This window comes from Equus asinus, chromosome 30 (genome assembly GCF_041296235.1).
Source record: "Equus asinus isolate D_3611 breed Donkey chromosome 30, EquAss-T2T_v2, whole genome shotgun sequence".
Classification (NCBI taxonomy): domain Eukaryota; kingdom Metazoa; phylum Chordata; class Mammalia; order Perissodactyla; family Equidae; genus Equus; species Equus asinus.
The window spans coordinates 936,658-954,536 of NC_091819.1; the positions used below are offsets into that span (position 1 = coordinate 936,658).

General features: G+C 56.4%; 1 protein-coding gene across 3 annotated transcripts in view; it reads right to left on the reverse strand.

The window, feature by feature from the left end:
• LGR6 (leucine rich repeat containing G protein-coupled receptor 6) overlaps positions 1-17,879 on the reverse strand; it is a 107,076-nt gene that overhangs the window by 29,427 nt on the left and 59,770 nt on the right. For 2 of the 3 annotated variants that reach the window (XM_014843182.3, XM_070501547.1), the window contains exons 5-6: positions 9,434-9,649; positions 4,692-4,763 (exon numbers count right to left, since the gene is read on the reverse strand). In XM_014843182.3, coding sequence (XP_014698668.3) covers positions 4,692-4,763; positions 9,434-9,649 — 288 coding nt within the window. The remainder of the gene's footprint in view (positions 1-4,691; positions 4,764-9,433; positions 9,650-17,879) is intronic. The other variant, XM_044762853.2, reaches the window with a different exon arrangement.

Here is a 17,879-nt window from a genome sequence, read left to right on the forward strand (position 1 = left end):
AGGACGGGAACGAGAAAGCCCACACCAATGAAGCACCTGGAGCCTTCCAGCCTCGGTAAATATCATCACGTGCATTGAAAACTATCGTCTCCATTTCCCGTTTGTGGAAACCGAGCCTCTGGAGAGTTCAGGTGACTCGCACATGCCACGTGCTGGTGGCAGAGCCAGGGCCGAATCCAGGTGAGCTGACTCAGGTCCAGTCGTTAGTCTGCTGCAGGATGCCCCTGAGCCCTGGGAGACCCTCCACTGGAGACGCGCCTGGTTTTCTGTCTCGGTCCGAAGGCTGGCCCTTGGGCCCAGGACTGAGAGACGGCCGGACACCTTGAGGACCAAGTCAGAGTTGGTTTAGAGCAAAATCTGTTGGCATGAGTGGTGTCGATGACGCAGAGCCAGAGGGCTTTGCAGCCACAGCTTCCGTCGAAGTAAAAACGTCCTGTGGAAGCAGATCACTGGGGCATCTGGCCCCAGACCAGCTTTTACGCGGAATGCACAATTTTGTTTCATCAGGCAGAATCCTATAGATTCCCGCCCTGCTCTCCTCCCAGACCTCTGTTGAACGCTGGTCCTGATTTGGAGCTAGAGCGGGAGGTTTCTGTTGCCACGATGGCCCCAGGCTTCCCTCCAAAGGGGAAAGGTCCAGCCAGCACAGGGGCTCCAACTGGGTCTGATCTGTTTAATGAGGTTATACCGAAGCTGAGATCACCGCCCGGGCCCGAAGGAGGCGAGGCACCGTTGGCCCCAGCTCCGTCCCAGGCCCTCCCCGCTCTGAGTCACAACCGAGACGCAGACATCAAACTCCCAGACTAGGGAGTGGTGTTGAGCCCTGCGTTGTAACAGTGTTTGCCAGGCTTTTCTTTTTTTGCACAGACTTCATGGGTAAGTATAGCTGGGGAGTCAAGGACCATTAGCTGACAGCTCTGCACAGCATCCGTGGCCCCCAGCCAGGCATTTCCAAGCATTGGCCAAAGGGCAGGGTGGCCTGGTTTTGGGTCCCTGAGACCCTTCCTGGAGAACTTCCCAGAATTGCTCCCGGTCCTGCTTTCTCTTATTTCTCAACCTAGATATCTGGGAAGGCCTGAAATTGACCTGACCTCACAGGAGCTGGTGCTCAAGGGAGGAAGGGATCAGGAGGCAAGAGTTTTGGGTCCTAGAGGTTTACCATCACTTACAAACTGTAGAAACTTGTGCAATTCACCCCAAATCTCTGGATTTGGTCTGATCTTGAAAGAGGAGGAAATGGTACTTCACAGGCCAGGGGCGGGCCCATCTCTGATTCTGACCTTCTCAACAGTGGCGGGGTATCCTCAGTGTGGGAGCAGAAAGTGGGTGCAGAAGCAGGACAGAGCTGGTCCTGCCTGCCTCCGCTGGGGTGTCTTGGTCAGGTCTGGAATCATGATGACGGCATCAGGGGAAATGGGAACAATGTCCCCAGAGCCTCTCCCTGGGCGATCGGACTCCTCAAAGCACACAAGGCTTCTGCTCGGGGCCTGGAGTCTGCCTGCTTTGTCCTGCTCAGTAGGGGAGAGGGCACAGCGGCACCCAGCCCCTGGACCCTGCCCACATCCCTTGGATTTGCCTGGCTCTTTTGGAGCAGAAGGGAGCATGGTGCATATGTGTCTCGCTCACGCTCATCCTTTGAGGATGCCCATGGGGATGCCCATCTGATGCCCAGCAGACGAGGGAGGCGGGGCTCACAGAGAGGAGGCTGCCGGCTCTGGGTGGCCCAGCTTGCAGAGTAGGACCTCCTGTGTCACCCAGGCAGTCCGGCCTCCAGAGCAGAGGGCCTGACAGAGGCCGTGCTGCCATGGGTGCATTGGTTGGCAGCAGGTGTGTCTGCACTGTGCTCGGGTGTGGGGTGGCAGCGTGTATGTGGCGGGGAGCATGGAGGGCTTGAGTGTGTGGCATGAGCACTGCATGGCTGCCTTGCCTGCTGTGTGTGGCTCGGGTGGCTGTGTGACCACGTGTGCATGCCTACACCGGGCCCTCCTCCCAGGTGGAATGGCTGGGTCCCGCTCCCCCTCAGAGGAGGAGCCTGTTGATGAAGCCAAACCACAGCAGGGCCGGGAGTAGGGGGTGGGGGGGGTCTCGCCCTCCCTCTGCTGCGGAGATGAGAGTGGCAGAGACTTACCCAGGGGCCCGAGGGAGAAATACCCTTCCAGTGAGACGCTGGCATGAAAAGCTCCAGAGCAATAACCGTGCCTGAGGACGTGCCAATTACGCAACCATTAAAAGGCCTGACTATCTGTCTCTCTCCTTTTATTCTCCAGCCACGCCTCCATCTCTCCACAGCTGGCCGCCCCTGCAGGCCCCAGGTAACTGCTCTGGGGGGTAGAGGATAAAGAACGCACTTCCCCCTTTTTAACTGGAGATCAAAAGTTGGAGGAACTTACCCTCAAGGGCGGGAAGCGAGGGGCGTTGCTGAGATGGAGGCCCTTGGAGGAAGGATGGGGAGCAAGGAGGGAGCACAGGGCAGGTTCCTAACCCGGTTTGCCAGGCTGTCGGGACCCGCACACATCATCTCAGTCAACCCACGCCCACCCTGGGAGTCAGCGGTATCAGCTGTATCCCAGAAAACCAGACTCCCAGAGGCAAACGACGTCACCGAGTCGTGAAGCTGGTGGAGCTGGCTTAACACCAAGCTGTCTGATGCCACCGGGCGGTTCTGCCCCCAAGGTGGGAAGTGGGGACCATTCCCATCTCTTCTCCTTGACTTCCCCACCTGTAAAGTGGGTGCAAGCCCTGGGATCTGAGCAGAGGCCAAGCGCTCCTGCGGATGGAAGGTGCCTTGGGCACTCAGCGGCAGGACAGCTCTGAAGTCGAGCCAGCGCCAGCTGAGCCAAACGCTCTGCGTGTGGCAAGCCAGTGGCTCATTGAGAAAGAACTAGGCAGCGTGCCCCAGAAGTGAAGAAATCGCTGCCGGTTGGCTTTTTAGAGTTGCCAACCCACACCCATTGTATGTGCCCCCTCCTCACCCCACACTCCCGGGCAGGTAACACTGGGCTCCCCCTGCTCTGTGGGCGCCCAGCAGCTCCAAATGCCACCTCCAAAGCTCTTGTGTCTCGAGGGCCTGGCCTTTGAGAGGGTCACAGCCGTCTCTCACACCTGGGAGCCCCCAACCCAGCATGATAGGCTTACACAATTCACAGTCGACCCAGATGACCGAGGACTGCAGGCACAAGCTCGGGACTTGCACCCGTGTTTTCTCAGTTCACACACCCTAGATTGCTCTGTCCCTAACTGAGGGAGTGACTCTGGGGTCACGCCACCTCCCTGGACATCAGTTAGCAGGTTGATTGAGCAGGCCGGACTGCCCAGCAGTAACCGTCCAGCTGTCTATGACAGCTAGAGAGGGGATACACACAGCCAGAGCCCCACGCGGCAGTGGGGAGAGGCTCCCTTTCCTGACTCCTGGCTGGGGCACATCCCCCTGTACCCCATTCCTGGGCACTCAGTCAGCTGGAAGGTGATGACGCCGGGGAGCCGGACCCGCTCTGGCGTTTCTCCTGCTTCGGGCTGAGCCCAAGGGAGCGACCGTGGCCCTGGGTCTCCCGCCCACAGGAAAGACGAGCGGAGCCTTGGTCTCAGCTTCCCGTCCTTCCCCCACAGCCACAAACGCAGATGCCGAGGCCTCTGGGACAGAGCCACTGAACGGTCTTCCCCACACCTCCCCTCTCAGGTCACACAGCTTGTCTCCCTGCATCGTCTCTTCTGCTGCTCTGGACTCTTGAAAACCCCTTGCCTCAGGAACGATGCCTTGGTGCGTGTGTCACGGGTGGAGAAAGGCAGATGGAGTATGGGGGCCAGGTAGCAAGAGGAGCTGTGGCCATGCCCCCAACACCAAGAGCCCTTCTCCAGCCTCAGCAGCTCACGCTTGGTGACCTGGGGGTCCTCGTTTCCCCAGTGCTGCCCTCCCAGGCCTGCACCAGGTGGCCATGACCACCAGCCCCATCGTGGGAGCCGAGAGACCCCGGCTGGCACGGCCAGTGTGCTCAGAGAGCCTGGCCAGTTGTTTGCTCAAGTGGGGCCCACTCAGCCCACTCTGTGGGGCCTGGCGGGACTCCAGAGGAAATGATGGGAGGGTTTGGGTGAATTCTGACCTTCACCGAATTCCAGGATGATGATGTGTGAATAATATGGCTTTTTAAGCGTCAACAGCTTGGGTGCTTTTTATAGTCAGGCCAGAGCGCTGAAGGGACCATCTCCTCATTCATCATCTAGCTCGTTAGACCGATTGGCACACAGGACCAGCATGACTCGGTGTATCACTCTCCCTCTGTCAGCAGCCACCCTCAAACAGATGTCAAAACTGCCGTCGAGTCAGCCCCAGCCCCACCCCCAAGCCTTCCATTCCCAGGCTTCATATCCCAGTTCATCTAGCTTCTCCTCGCAGTTCTCATTTCTGTCTAAAATTTGCATTGTTTTGGTGGTCTCTGCTGGCAGGACTCCTAGGCTCTCTGGGCCACCCTGAACTCCCCGAGAACAGTTCTGCCCCTCCGAAGGAGGAAGGAATTCACTGGGAGTGACATTCTCGAGAAAGTGCCCGGGAGGGGCACGCGGATGAGCCTGGAGCCACAGCCCAGCATCCCAGTCCTGCCATCCTTCCCCTCTGCCACCCTCCCTTCCGACTCCGGGACTCCAGGCTGTCATCACCCGGAAGGACAGAGTCCACAACCCCACAACCCCACACTCACAGTGTCTCCAGATTGTGCAGCCCCTCAAAGCTGTGGGTCCCCAGATGCTGGATGCGGTTGTTATGAAGATGCCTGTGTGGGAAGGAGAGCCACGTCAGAATGGGTGCCCACAGCATCAGGGCCCGGGGGAAAGTGGAGGCAGAAGCAGGGACAGACTGACCCCAGTGGCCCAGCCCCTTGTCTCTAGGGACAAAATGATTGGCCAAGACTGACTTCTGAAGTCACAATCTCCAAGACTGGATTGACCATGGGCAACGCTGTTTTGACTTCTTATTGAAGGAGAGAATGAGAGCGGGACCTCAGGCCTGGACCACAGCAGGCTCCCGCTATGCTTTGGAGAGAGGCCTGATGTCGGGGGCTCGAGTCTGAGGCTCCTGCTCCCCGGGACCCAGCCTGCCTGACTCAGTGGCCAGACGCACTTGTGGGAGCCCACAGCAAACCACTGCAGACAACATATAATTAAAGGGTAAGGTCTCTGTTGTAGCTGGAGAGAGCCGTCGACAGGCTCAGAGACGGGAGATGGGTGAGGCCGGAGAAGTCAGGGAAGCCTTACGGAGGCGGTGGTCCAGAGGTGGACCCTGAAGGCCGGAGATCTGAAGAGGCAGGCGGTGGGGACAAAGGTGGGGACAGGGGAGGAGCCCGGTGTGTTGGCAAAGGGCTTGGCCAGAGCTCGTGCTGGGTGGGTAGAGGCAGGAGATCCGTTTGGGAGCGACTTCCAGGGTAAACACTGAAAATAAGCAACAGAAGGTTCTCCTCCCAATTCCTAAAGAAATGAGCGAAAATAGCAAAAGCAAGCCCCGTGGCCCACCCCAAATATGACAAGCAGCAACGAAGCGAAGGCAGAGACAACCCAAGGTGAGTAAACTGCGGGATCGGGTGGCCAAGGGAAAATTCTGGCACCCCTCGTCAGCTCCTTTCTCCAGAAAGTGAACTGGCAAGAAAACCAAGTCTGGAGAATTCTCCCTGAAACCCCCAATCTGGAGAGACGCAGCTCTGCGGGTATCCTTTCTTCCCCTCCCCACTGCTGGCCTCCAAGGAGAACAGGTGACGGGGGGAAGAAAAGTAAGGCTCCACGCTACTCGCTGAGATGAGGAACGGTCCTGAAGCCCAAGGGCATGCAGGTCGGAGGGACCTCAATCTGAAGCCGGTAGAGCCCAGGAACTCTGACAGAGCCTGGGTGCCACCCAGAGCACACTCCACCTGCACCACTCCATGGGGTGCATGCACGCCATGGAACCACATTTACCCCGACACCAGCCCTCACACTGCAGGGTGGAGGGAACCAGTGGGCCAGAGATGGTGCAGTCAGAACAGGGAGACAGAGCTACATGCATGAGCCAGAAAAGAGAGGTCACATGGCAATTATGGAAACACACAGCAGTGACCCAGAGAGAGAAGAGACAAGAGGATGCAAAAGACAAAGTTCCACCCTGGAAGAAAACATGACTAAGGATGAGGCACAGAGGAAATTTATCACAATGGCCTTCTGCTGCAGAATAATCCAAGAAAACAATATTTCCAAGATGAAATTTCAAAAATGAAAGGAAAAAATGACATCGCAGACTAAGGAAACAAATTGAAGACCAAAACTACATCATTAAAAAATTAGTCAATAAACTGGAAACAAGCAACAGCGTAGATGCTGCTGAACACCGAATCGGTGTCATAGAAGAAGCTTGAGATAATCGCGGACGACGTGGCTGATTGAGACAAAAGGTAAAACAGCTGGGAACTAAGAGACGTCGAAGAGAGAATGGTGATTCAGGTTAATTGATGTCTCTGAGGAAGAGAATCCAAAATGAGACATAAGCTGTATTCAAAGACATAATACCAATAAAATTCTCTGAAAGGAAGAAAAGAATGGAATGCTCTGCTCAAAAGCATACATTGTTCCAGAAAAATTAGATGCAGAATATTCTGCATGGTGACATATTCTGCTTAAGATATTAAAGTTCAAGGACTAAAAAAACCTCTTTGGGCAGAAAAAGGAAATCACTTAAAGAGGAAGAAGTCAGGCTGGTCTCCAAGACGGTGTTCAAACACAAGGCAACAGGCAGAGCCAGCCGACGGAGACAGGTAGGGATGGGAGTCTTGAGAGGCTGGGGTCCCGTCTGTCTTCCCCATCCTTGCCCACCTGCTTCGTCAGGTTCCAGTGGAGAGACAGACCCCTCCCACAGGGCGCTTCTGATTTGATAGGGAAAACACAGCCCCCATCTCTGGGAATAAACCATGTCCCCTTACCAAGGGGTTTTAATTTTTCCCATTTGCTCCACACCTATAACCCAGCTGTCACCAAACTACCATTTCTTCCTGCCTCCTTTCCACTTCCTCCAGCATCTCTGGTCCAGACCATCTTGGTTTCCTAAACATGCAGCTCCAGGCCTCCAGCTCCCTCTTCCAAACCACTCATTCAACGGGGGGATCCTGGGCACGTCCAGTAGCCCAGCCTGGGGCAGGGGGCTGGGGCTTATATTCAGATGAAAGAGACAAGATTTACACGTGTGACACCACTGTGGCCCAATTCAGTGCCACCTGGGGGTCCATCAGTGCTGCAGCAGCGGTGGGAAGGGCTCCCATGCACGTCAGAGCAGCCGGATGAAAGGACAGGCTTCGGGTTGAAGAGCCTTTCCCCTCCACGCCCTCTGTAGCCAGGCCCCTGTCCACCCCCAGGGTTTAACCCAACTTTTATCTTGCCCGGTCTTCCTTATCTGCCTGCTGGGCCTTCCTACAGCTCATCCCATAGTCCCTGGATTGCTTTCCTCATGTCCCTGCACCCTCACAGGTCACCTCCTGCCGGAAGCCTCTCTCCTGCATCCCATGAGTCAGAGGAGGTGAAGGACAGAGGGTTAGGTTTCCAGCCCACCCTGCGGGAAGGACCAGTCCTCCCCTTTTGGCTTTGCTCCTGCTCCGTAGGGTTTCTTTCCCTAGTCCCTCTTCCAGGGGACCCCCGTCCCTCCTGCGTCTGCAGCAGACCTAACTCGAGCCACTCCCTGGTTCCCAGCAGACTTTGGAGGCGTCCTTGACTCCCCTTCTTGTTGGGCTTCCACCCTCTGAAAACGTCTAGATCAGATCAACTCTCCCTTCAGAACGTCCCTCACCGCCTTGCCCTCCCTGCCGTCCCTCTGCCGCCTCCCTCCGCTGGACCTTGGTTGGTGCACAAGAGCCCCTTAACTGACCTTGCTTCTCCAGGCTCCTCCTGTTCCCGTCCATCCTTCAAATTAGCCCTCTCAGACACCCCCTCGCCTCTGCTCGAGGACCTTCAAGCTGCCCTCCCCCACTGGCAGCTAAAAGCAAGACTCCTTGCTCTGACCCTGAGCCCCCAAACTCCCCTTTCCAGCCTCTTCTCCCACACTCTGCAAGAGGACCCTTCTGCTCCTGCCAGACCGGCCTATCTGCTGGCCGCCAAACAACCGACTTTCCCCTGCCTGTCTTTATGGACCCCTGCCTGGAACCCTCTCTTTCTCTTCTCTTGATAACTCTTCATGGTCTTTCCAGGCCAGGCCCCACTCCACCACCCCACACAGCTACCCCTCCTGCAGTTGCTTCAGCTGCCCCAGTGCTCCCACGCTGTAAGCCGGCTTCCTGGCATGAGTGATGTCACATCATCAGCTCCTCTTCCCTACCTATTCTGCCATTTCAACGAGGCCATCAGCCCCATGAGGGCATCGGCTACATCTCACACTTCTCGGAGTCCTCAGTGTCCCCAAAGGGCTCCATAAATGCCTGCTGCTGCTCATTTGTGGGGACCCATCCTGAGCCCTCATTTTTCCAGTGGTCTCGTCTATCACAGAGACCTGACTCCCTCCGCTCATGATGTCACAGGGGTTGACCACAGCTGGAGTCAACCACCTTTTCTTTTACCCTCTATGAACCCCCCAGTGCCTCCCAGAAGGGGTCTGGTCCGGCCATCCTGATAGAAGGATGTGGTCCATAAGGATACTCATCTTGGTTCTCCAGTCTCCCGGGACAGAGAATTAGACAAATTGGTGCTGGCTTTTCATCCTCAAATGGAGCTGAGCATCACCCGTCCCCTGGTTTGGAAAATCCCACTAGATTGCCAAGAGCCAGGGAGGCAGTGTGGCCATCGAGCAGAGTCACTAACACTCGTGTTCCTGTAGCAATTAGTGTGCAATCCAGAACAATTACACACAACCTCCGAGCCCTAGTAATTACCCTGCAAACTTACTGATCACACAGAGCAATCAGGTGGGAGCTCGTTTGCACTCTAAAGCTCCCAGCGGGAGGGCAGACTTATCCCCGGTCCCCAGGTCCTGCCGGGGATGCAGCTCCTGGGCCGTTGCCCTGCCGGGGCTTGGCTGCCTAATTACAAGTGATGGCTCTTCTCTGCTTCTCCAGGCCTGGAAACGAGATGAGTTTCCCCTCTCCCTGTGCCGAAGCAGGAGACTACATCATCCGATTGTCAAATACGCGGGAAATCATGGAAGAAAGTCAACTTCAATGCCAATTCGCGTGGTATAGTTCATACACTTGTATCGTGAGAAAACAATACTAATTCCTGTTTTCTGGCCTCCCAGAGCACCTCTACAGCTCTAGTGTCACTGTCTCATGATAACCCCGTGGTGTCCACAGGGGACCATCATCCTCATTTACAAAGGGGAAACTGAGGCCAGAAGGGTCCGTAGCACATAGAGAAATGCAAAGCTATCCAGCTTCCAGCCCAGCTCTGAGTAAACATGCAGCCCCAGCAGGACCCAGGGGGGACGGGGCGGGGCAGCACTCACAGCACCACAAGGCTGGTGAGGTTCTGGAAGGCGTAGTCAGGGATGTGGCTGATGCGGTTGAGGGCCAGGGTCATGGCCTGCAGGGCGGGGAGGTTGTTGAGGGCCCTGACAGGGATCTCGGTGAGTACATTGTCGTCCAGCCACAGGTGGCGGAGGGAGGACAGCCCCTCAAAGCTCCTCTCCGGGACCAGGGAGATGAGGTTGGCATCTAGGCGCCTGGTGGGAGAGAGGATGGAGAGGATCAATCCAGGGCAAGATGCAGACCAAGGTTTGGGACTGGGCGGGGATGGCCAGACAGGACCCCACAGGGGTCAAGGTACCTGGTACCCAGAACTACGCTGGGATGTGGCACCACTCAGCCCGCATCCCACCTCTTCCGTTCCCACATTCACCCCCATTCCAACCCATGGGCAGAGCCCCTGCGAGTGGCCCTCCACCCTGGAGCCCCATTTGCATCTCACCTCCTTATGTGGTTAGAGCCCCCATTTACTGGGAGTGCACCCACCATGTTCTAAGGGCATGGTCTGTATCCAGCCGCTTAATTCTCATAGCCTGTGAGGCTGACATCTCGCAAATGAGAAAAACGAGGTACAGGGCACTGAAGTAATTTGCCCAAGGTCCCTTATCTAGTAAGTGGTGGAGCTGGGCTCCACACCCAGGCCACCCGGCTCCACCCTGCTGGCTGGGGACAGCCTCCCTGTCCCAAGCCAGGCTGGACAGGACGAGGCTGCAACCACACTCCACGTCCTAGGACCCCTACTGCAGGGCGAGGCCGGAGGGCCCAGGCAAGGAAGGAGGTGTCTACAGCCTGTTCCTGATCCATGGGGACAGGGACACACAGGGGGAAACCAAGCGAATGAGCAGATGAAGGGGGAGGGTGACTCATGGGAGAAGCAGTCAGGCCTGCACTGGTGTTCCAGGTGAGCGGGGCATCCCGGTGTTTCACTCGGGCCTGGTGGGTCAGGGGGGACGCCGACCCCGGGTAGCATCGCCGGCTTTAGCAAATAAAAATACAGGTGGCCCGTTTAAATTTGAATTTCGGATAAATAATGAATACTCTTTAGCATAAGCATGTCTCGTGCAATATTTGGGATGAAGCCCAGCTAAATTTGAATTTCAGATAAACAAGGAATAGCTTTATAGAGAAAGCAGGCCCCGTGCAATATTCGTACTTTGTGTGGCAATCCTACCCGGGGGTTCCGTGAGCACAGGAGGAGTGTGGGCTTGGCCCTCGGAGTGGTGGAGCCACAAGTCCCCTCCCTTCACCTTTTGGGTTGGTTTCCTCAGCTGTGTGGTTTGACTGCCTGCCCGCCCGCCCCAGAGGCTGTTTTGAGTGGAAATGTGGACAAATGCACAGCTCAGGGCCTGCCGCTCCGTGTTGCCTTTCCTCTGACAAGGAAGCTGTCCAGAGCGGCCCGGGCGGGGGTCGGTCCTGCTGGTGGTCTTGGACCTGAGCACAAACGGCTCCCCATGGAGCCCAGAGAGGAGTGGGGGAGGCAAAAGATCTGTGCTAGCTTCCGCTTCCTCCCCTTCCCCCTCCTGGAGGACGTCCCCCTCTCCCCCCCCCCCCCCCCCCCCCCCGGGACCTCTGAAGCTTGGGGAGCCCCAAGGCTCAGCCGCCTGCCACAGAGCAGTCCCTCCCACCCTCCCTGCCCAGCACTCTCTGAAGAAGCTCCCCCTCCCCGGGTCAGGCTCCAGGCTTCCCTGGGTCCCAGTCCTCCAGGGTGGGTGGGCCCAGGCTCCCTGCCGCCTGGGTGGGGGCTGAAGGAGCCTGTGAGCAGCCAGCAGAATCCACCGCTGGGAACGAAAAGACCTTTCTGAGCAGACCCCCGTCCGCAGGTGGGAGAGCCGATCCAGACCGACTCTGGTTTGGCAGAAGAAGAAGCAATTATACCAATTAAGCTCTGGAATAAAACCAACCCACCCCCTCCCAAACCCTTCTCCTTCTCCCACATGGGCCTGGGCTCCAAGCAATTTCTGATTATAAGTCTTACCTGCGGTAACAGGCAGGTTAGTGGGGACCTCACAGGCCAGTTGGGGCTTGCTTGGGCTCTGGGGAAGCAGCCTAAACTCTCTGGGGCCAAGCTGCTCCCCACGCACCCCTAGCCCAGGGCTGAGGCTGCGGCTGAGGTCGGCGGGGGGGCAGAAAAGCGGAGTGGGGGTTGGGACCCCCTCCCTCAAAGCCCCAGGGGCCAAATGGTCTGAAAGTCGCCTGGCCGTGGGATGTCCCAGACAGCTGGGGAGACGGGGACTGGTCCCACTTGACTAGAGTGAGATGAGGACCCAACAGGGAGCAAGGGGCAGCAGAAGAGATTTGGGTTGGGCTGAAACAGGTTGCTCACTGAGAGTGACCCCGAAGAACAACCGTGTAGACACATTGTCACATTATATCAGAGCTTGGAGGAGCCTGCCAGCCTCACGCCTCTTATGTAAGGAACCCGAAGCCCAGAGAGAGAAAGAGAAATGCCCACAGGGAGTGGCAGGGCTGGGACTCGGACTCAAGGCTTCTTTCTACGCCTTTCTCCCAGCCCCGCTCCCCTAAGCGGATGGGAAGACACAGAGAAACACACCCCTCCGAGCTGCAGGCAGCACATTTTATCGGAAACCAGGGTCCCTCACAGCCCACAGAGCGCTAGATTGACCCAATGGACCCTTTCTGGAATTTCTTTCTCTAATCCGTCCTGCATCCCACCAGATCTCAGTCAAACATAAGACAAGAGACACAGCTCCGGGGTTCCCAGTGGGCCACCAGCTGACCCACGGATGCCACCAGGTGTTCGTTTAAAAGGAATCACGCACGTGAAGCCCCGAGCTCAGTGCCCGGCACATAGGTGTTCCCTGAGCACAGGCTGATGTTGAATCCAAAGGCCAGCATGTCCTCGGGGACGACCAGGAGGACAGCTGGGAGAAGAGGGCAGGTATCCCGCTTCTCCGTTCCACTCAGGTCAGGCGTGACGTGAGTCCTCTCTCCAGCTCTGAGTCACGGGATGTGAAGACATGGTGATTACAGGACAGGGTCCTTAGGAGCAAAGAGAGGCTGAAAACTGCAATCCATGAGGACCTGAGGGCCTGAATTTTGCTTCTCATCCGACTAGAGGGAGATAGTGTTTCCAGGGCCCCTCCCAGAACGTGTGCCTCATCCTCGGGCCAACCCTGGGGACCAGAGTGGCCCTTTCCCTCGCCAGCCCATCAGGTCTTTGCAGAGTGGGAAAGGAGGGCCAAGGTGCCATTTCAGAGGCTGACAGTTCAGAGAGGGGGAGCCCCCGGCCAGCTTTCATTCAGTGACCGGGTCGCTGAGTTTGGTGGCCTCTCTCTGCCCGGATGCCTGGCCCAGCCTGGCTGCCTCCCTCTCTCCTCCGGGCTGCTCTCCACTTGGGCCCTCCAGAGTGGGGCTGGCTATGCAATTTGCAGGGCCCAACACGAAATGAGAATGGAAAAGCTTTGTTCAAAAACGGTTAAGAATTTCGAGATGGCCGCAGCAGAGCACGAGGCCCTCTGAGCTCGAGGCCCCACGGAACTGCTTGGGTCCTGCACCATGAGGCTGATCCTGCTCCTGAGCTCAGAAATCCTGGAGAGCTGAGGCTGGGCCTTGTCCTGTGCTCGCTTCCCAACGGCACGTGTGAGAGCAAGAGAGAGTTGGGGGCGAGACACCTTGAGGACACAGCTGCTCCTTTGGCACCTGAGCATTGACTGGCCTCTGAGGCCAAACCTCGGGCTGGCTTTTCACCACAAACCCCCAGCCCCAGCCCCAGCACATACACGGTTGACCTTCAGTAGGACATGGGGAGGGAAGAGAAGAAAGGGGTGAGGGCATCTCTGGCTCCAGTGTGGGGAGAGCAGGCAGAGTGGAGGGGAGGACAGGAAAAGTGAACAGAAAAACCAGCAGCCACCATGGAAATGTGGGGAAAGCATTCCGTGTGGGAGCCGCTGATGGCCCAGAGGGACCAACGGCCCTGACCACGAGCCTGCCAGGGAGGGCGAGGGTTCCGGCAGGAGCAGGCCGGCACCTGCAGAGCGTGAGGAGGCGCCCGAGGCCCTCTACAGGCAGTGGGGCCAGCCTCCCACCCCCGTGCCAGCTCCAGCCTCCCACGGAGGGCCAGGGGCTCCAGCCTGCCCCGGCCCCGCTTGGCGGGAAGGCTTGTCCATCTGGGGACCGAGCAGACTCGATCATCTTAGCCCCGGCGCCCAGTGCCTGGGCCTTCTCACACACTGACCCACTCCTCAAGCTCCCTGCCTCCTGCGAAGGCCCTTGGTGGTCTTGGGGGGGGCTTCCATAAAGCGTCCTTGCCCCGACTGCCTCCCCACCTGCATCGGGCCTGAAGTGTCCCTCACGACATTGGTCTCAGCTCAGTCATTGAGCATCGTTCCTTTAGTCTTAGTTCAATCGGACGAGATTAAATTTAATCCTAGTGGACTGACAAATCCAGCCCGGTGGACGGACCAAACTCATCAGACATTCATCGAGGGCCTACCGTGAGGCCAGCGCGGTGCCCGGTGCTGGGTCCAAACATGAGTAACACAGAGCACTCTCCAGAGAAGCTCGTAGGCTCTTTATTATTTAACCAAACAACATAAGAACTTCAGCTGACGTCTGCGGAGAGCTAGCTAATTGCTGGGTGTGCTAAGCGTTTTACATATATTTTCATATTTAATCTCCACCAGCCGGAGGGAGCAGGAATCTTATCACTATTCCCATCTTGCACGAGAAAAGCGGGCCCCCAGAGCTGGAGCCCTGGGCTGACTCCAAAGCCTGTGGTTCTGAACCCACAGCTGCACATACTTTAGTCAAGTGTCTGGGGAACGCTCTGGAGCTGGGACTCACTCTTTCTGCCTTGGGAAATCCAGGAAGGCCTCACAAAGGAAGTGACACTTCAGCTGGCCCCCAAGGACGGAGTAGGAGGTTTCTGAGCGGCAGTGTTGGAGAAAGGGACACAAGGCAACAGGAAGAGCATGGGCAAAACCCCGAGGCAGGGAGCGTTCCTGGTGAATAGTTGGCGTGTGGAAGTGAGTGAGAGGAGGCTGGAGATGATGTCAGAGTCGGAGAAGGGCAGGTCATGGTGGAGCACGTGCTAAATTGGCCTTCTAGAAAGATCACGGAGGCTCCGTGGGGAGATGGGATTGGGAGGGACGGGCGAAGGCAGGAGGCAGGGAGGCAGGTGGGAGGCAGTTTCAAGTGCAGAAGTCAGAGCAGTGTCCTTTTGAGAAACTGAGGCTCTGCGGGAGCAGGGCCCAGAGAGTGGAGAGGGTGTACACAGGGCCAGGGGAGGCACCAAGGAAAAACAGCAGTAGTTTTCTAAGACTGTCAGCCGTAGAGAACAGAGGGGTTCAGAGCCTGCTGTGTAACTCCAGTCTCTCTAAGACCACTCATGTGCTGGGAGCCCGGGCTGCCCCCTCACCCTGACCCCCAGCTCCTGGGGCCGGGGGAGGTGAGTGGTGTGGAAGACCACCCTTGCCCCCAGCCAACCCCTCTGATTCCTATCCGAGGATGGTGAACGGTGGGGGAGGGAAGAGGGACAAGCTGGGCACCCTTGAACCAGGGCTCTTCATCTCGAAGTGGCCACCACTCAACCCAGGTTTACTGAGGACGTCCCCTTACCAAGGCCTGAGCATCAGAAGTAGCAACCAAGCCTCAAACCCAAGTGATTAGACTCTAGACCCAATTCCAGGAGGTCCCCCTTCAAGCACCTTCTCTGTGCTGTGCACTAACGTATATGTAGCTGGAGCAGCTGAGGACTCCCCAGACCCATCGCTCCTCCATCGTGGGTGCTGTACGTCTCTGGTCTCCGCTAAGACAGAGCTGTCCGGTAGAGCGTTCTGCGATGAGAGCAACGTTCAGTATCTGCGCTGTCCAGTACGGTAAGCCACTAGGTGCGTGAGGCTATTGGACTCCTGAAATGTGTCTAGTGTGGCTGAGGAACTGAATTTTTTAATTTATTTAATTTTCATTGACACATGTGCCCAGTGGCTACCACACTGGATAGCACAGCTCTAAGAAATGAGCCAGGTTCAACGCACGACATTAGGGACATAGACACGGAGGAGATTTGGTTCCTGCCCTGCAGGAGCTCACAGTCTAGTAAGGGAGGTGAATAAATAAACAACCAATCAGGATGCAGTGTGTGTGTGTGTGTGTGTGTGAGAGAGAGAGAGAGAGAGTGCAAGCCTGGATCTGTGTGTGATATATACCGAGAGTCGAGGCAACAAGCAGAAGGATGTGAATCATTCACCCAGGGAAGGGAAGTGACATTTGCAGTGGGCCTTGAGGAATAACTGAATTTTCACCAAGTGGACAAGGTGAACGAGCATATCTGGCAGAGAGAAGAGTGTGTGCGAGGAGCTGACTACAGCACAGCACATGGGGGGAGAAATAGCTAGTCGTGTGTGCCGGGAGCACAGGGCGCCAGGAGGGGCAGGGTGTGAGGGCTTGGAAGATCGGAAAGGTGGCTTCGGAAAGGTGGCTGGGAAGAGAATGTGCTGGTGCTCAGGGCGTTATGAATCTGAACTTTAACTTGTAGGCACTCTGGAGTCTGAGGCTGAGAAAGCCCCTCCGGTCAGGGCGGGGAGGCTGGCAAAGGTCTTGTATCTGCCGATACACAGAGCTTCGGGCAAGTCTGGAGTGTGTGTTCTCTGTCCCTGAGACTTGCCCACCGTGCGCATTCAGTCTGTGTGCTATTGATGGAGTTATGGGTGCTTCCAGCACTGTTCAGAGGACTGCCTCCTGGGAAGAGGAGATCAGTCATAAAAATGAGAGCTGAAAGGGACTCCTCGACCATGGAGGGAAGTGGGGCTTGTCCAAGGTCACAGAGGAAAGAGATGGCAGAGCCAGAGAAGGTTGTCGAAGAAGGTTGTTGGCTTTGAGTCAAGTGTTCACTTCTCTCTGCCCTTGTCCACTCGGGGAAAGAAGGTGCTCATCAACCTCTGCCCCCACACTCAGGGCCATGGGGTTGGCCCCCCGGAGAGCCCATGAAGGAGGACGGCTGCTCCCCACCCCATGTTGCTGGTCTTGTGAAGATCTTGGTCTCCAGGAGCCATTCCCCAGCAGTATTCAACACTTGGGTCCCATCCTTGGGTCCTGACCACGCCTCTACACATCTGGAACTCATCGCTAGGTTCTCACAGGGTGTGCACAAGTCCTAAGAGTCCAGAAACTAAAACTCTTGGGAGTCGGAACCTGAGCAGTCCTGGAAGGATGGGTCCCATGGTGACGGAGAGCATGGGGAGCAGAGAGGAAGCCCACCAAGCTGCCGGAAGCTTAGAGGACTCAAGCTTCCCAGCAGGGGTGGGTTGGGGGTGAGAGGTGAAGGTGGATGGAGGCTTCAGTTCATCTTTGTGTTCTCACTCGGGGTTGAGGGGGACGGGTGGCTTAGGGCTGGAGCAACACCCTTCTCTCCTTTGCCCTACACAGGGGGAGGTCGGAGTTTGTTGGAGGAAAGTGATTTCATTAGTTCTGATTTATGCCGCCTAGTAAGATCCTTCCCCTCTTATTGTGAACCTTTCAATAGATCAAAGGGGGGATATTAAAAGGAAGGCAATTCCAACTGGTTCTCCAGACTGTGCTAATGCCCAAACCACCCCTTCCCTCCATCTGTCAGGAGAATTGATGGATGTGCAAGAACCCCAGGAGGCAGAGAAAGTGCTTCCTTTGTCTACATCAAAGGGTGACACCTGAGCATTGCTCCAAGCCATTCCCTGTGTTTTAATCGCAACAATACATAAAGATAATTACCCGCCCTACAGAAAGAAGGCAGAGAGGAACTCTGTGTGTAGCCTTTATGAGTTTCCCCTGAAGACAGACCTTCAGATCTGGGCAGAAGGCCAGCTTTGTGGGTGACAATCCCGGAATCCTCGGGTGGAGACTTAAAAAGCCATCTCATCCTTCCCCCAGCCTCCAGCCATTGGATTCTAGACATCAGGCTGGTTTCTGGGGACCTTCCTGGGCTGTCTGAGATATGTTTGAGTACTGGATCCTGTGGTTGCTTGGGGCCTGGATGCTTGCCCTTGGCAAAGGGCAGCTGTGGTTGATGGAGGAAGAGGCAGATGGGGATTTTCCCAACTTGCCTCTCCAGAGAGAGGGCAGTGACATCAGAGATTTAGGGAACATAAGCAACAGCTCAGTGTTTTAAAGATATTTGAAAGCTGTCCTAGCAGACTCTGTAGTAACAGGTATCAGGAAAAACCAAGCCACATATTAACATTTCTAAAAGTGCCCTAGGAGGAGGCTGGAGAAGAAGAAAGGGGAAAAGTCCATATCAGTTCTGGCTTCTCTAACACAGTCCTTCTCACAATCGATTTTCTCCTCCCTCCTTTCCACAGGCTCCCAAGCTCCTTGTGGACCAGGATGAGAACTAGGGAGCTTACAGCTGTGTGGTATCAATCTGCTCCTCTCCAACCTCCTTACCTCCCTTCCATCCATCTATCCATCTACCCGTTCATCAGGCTGTCCATC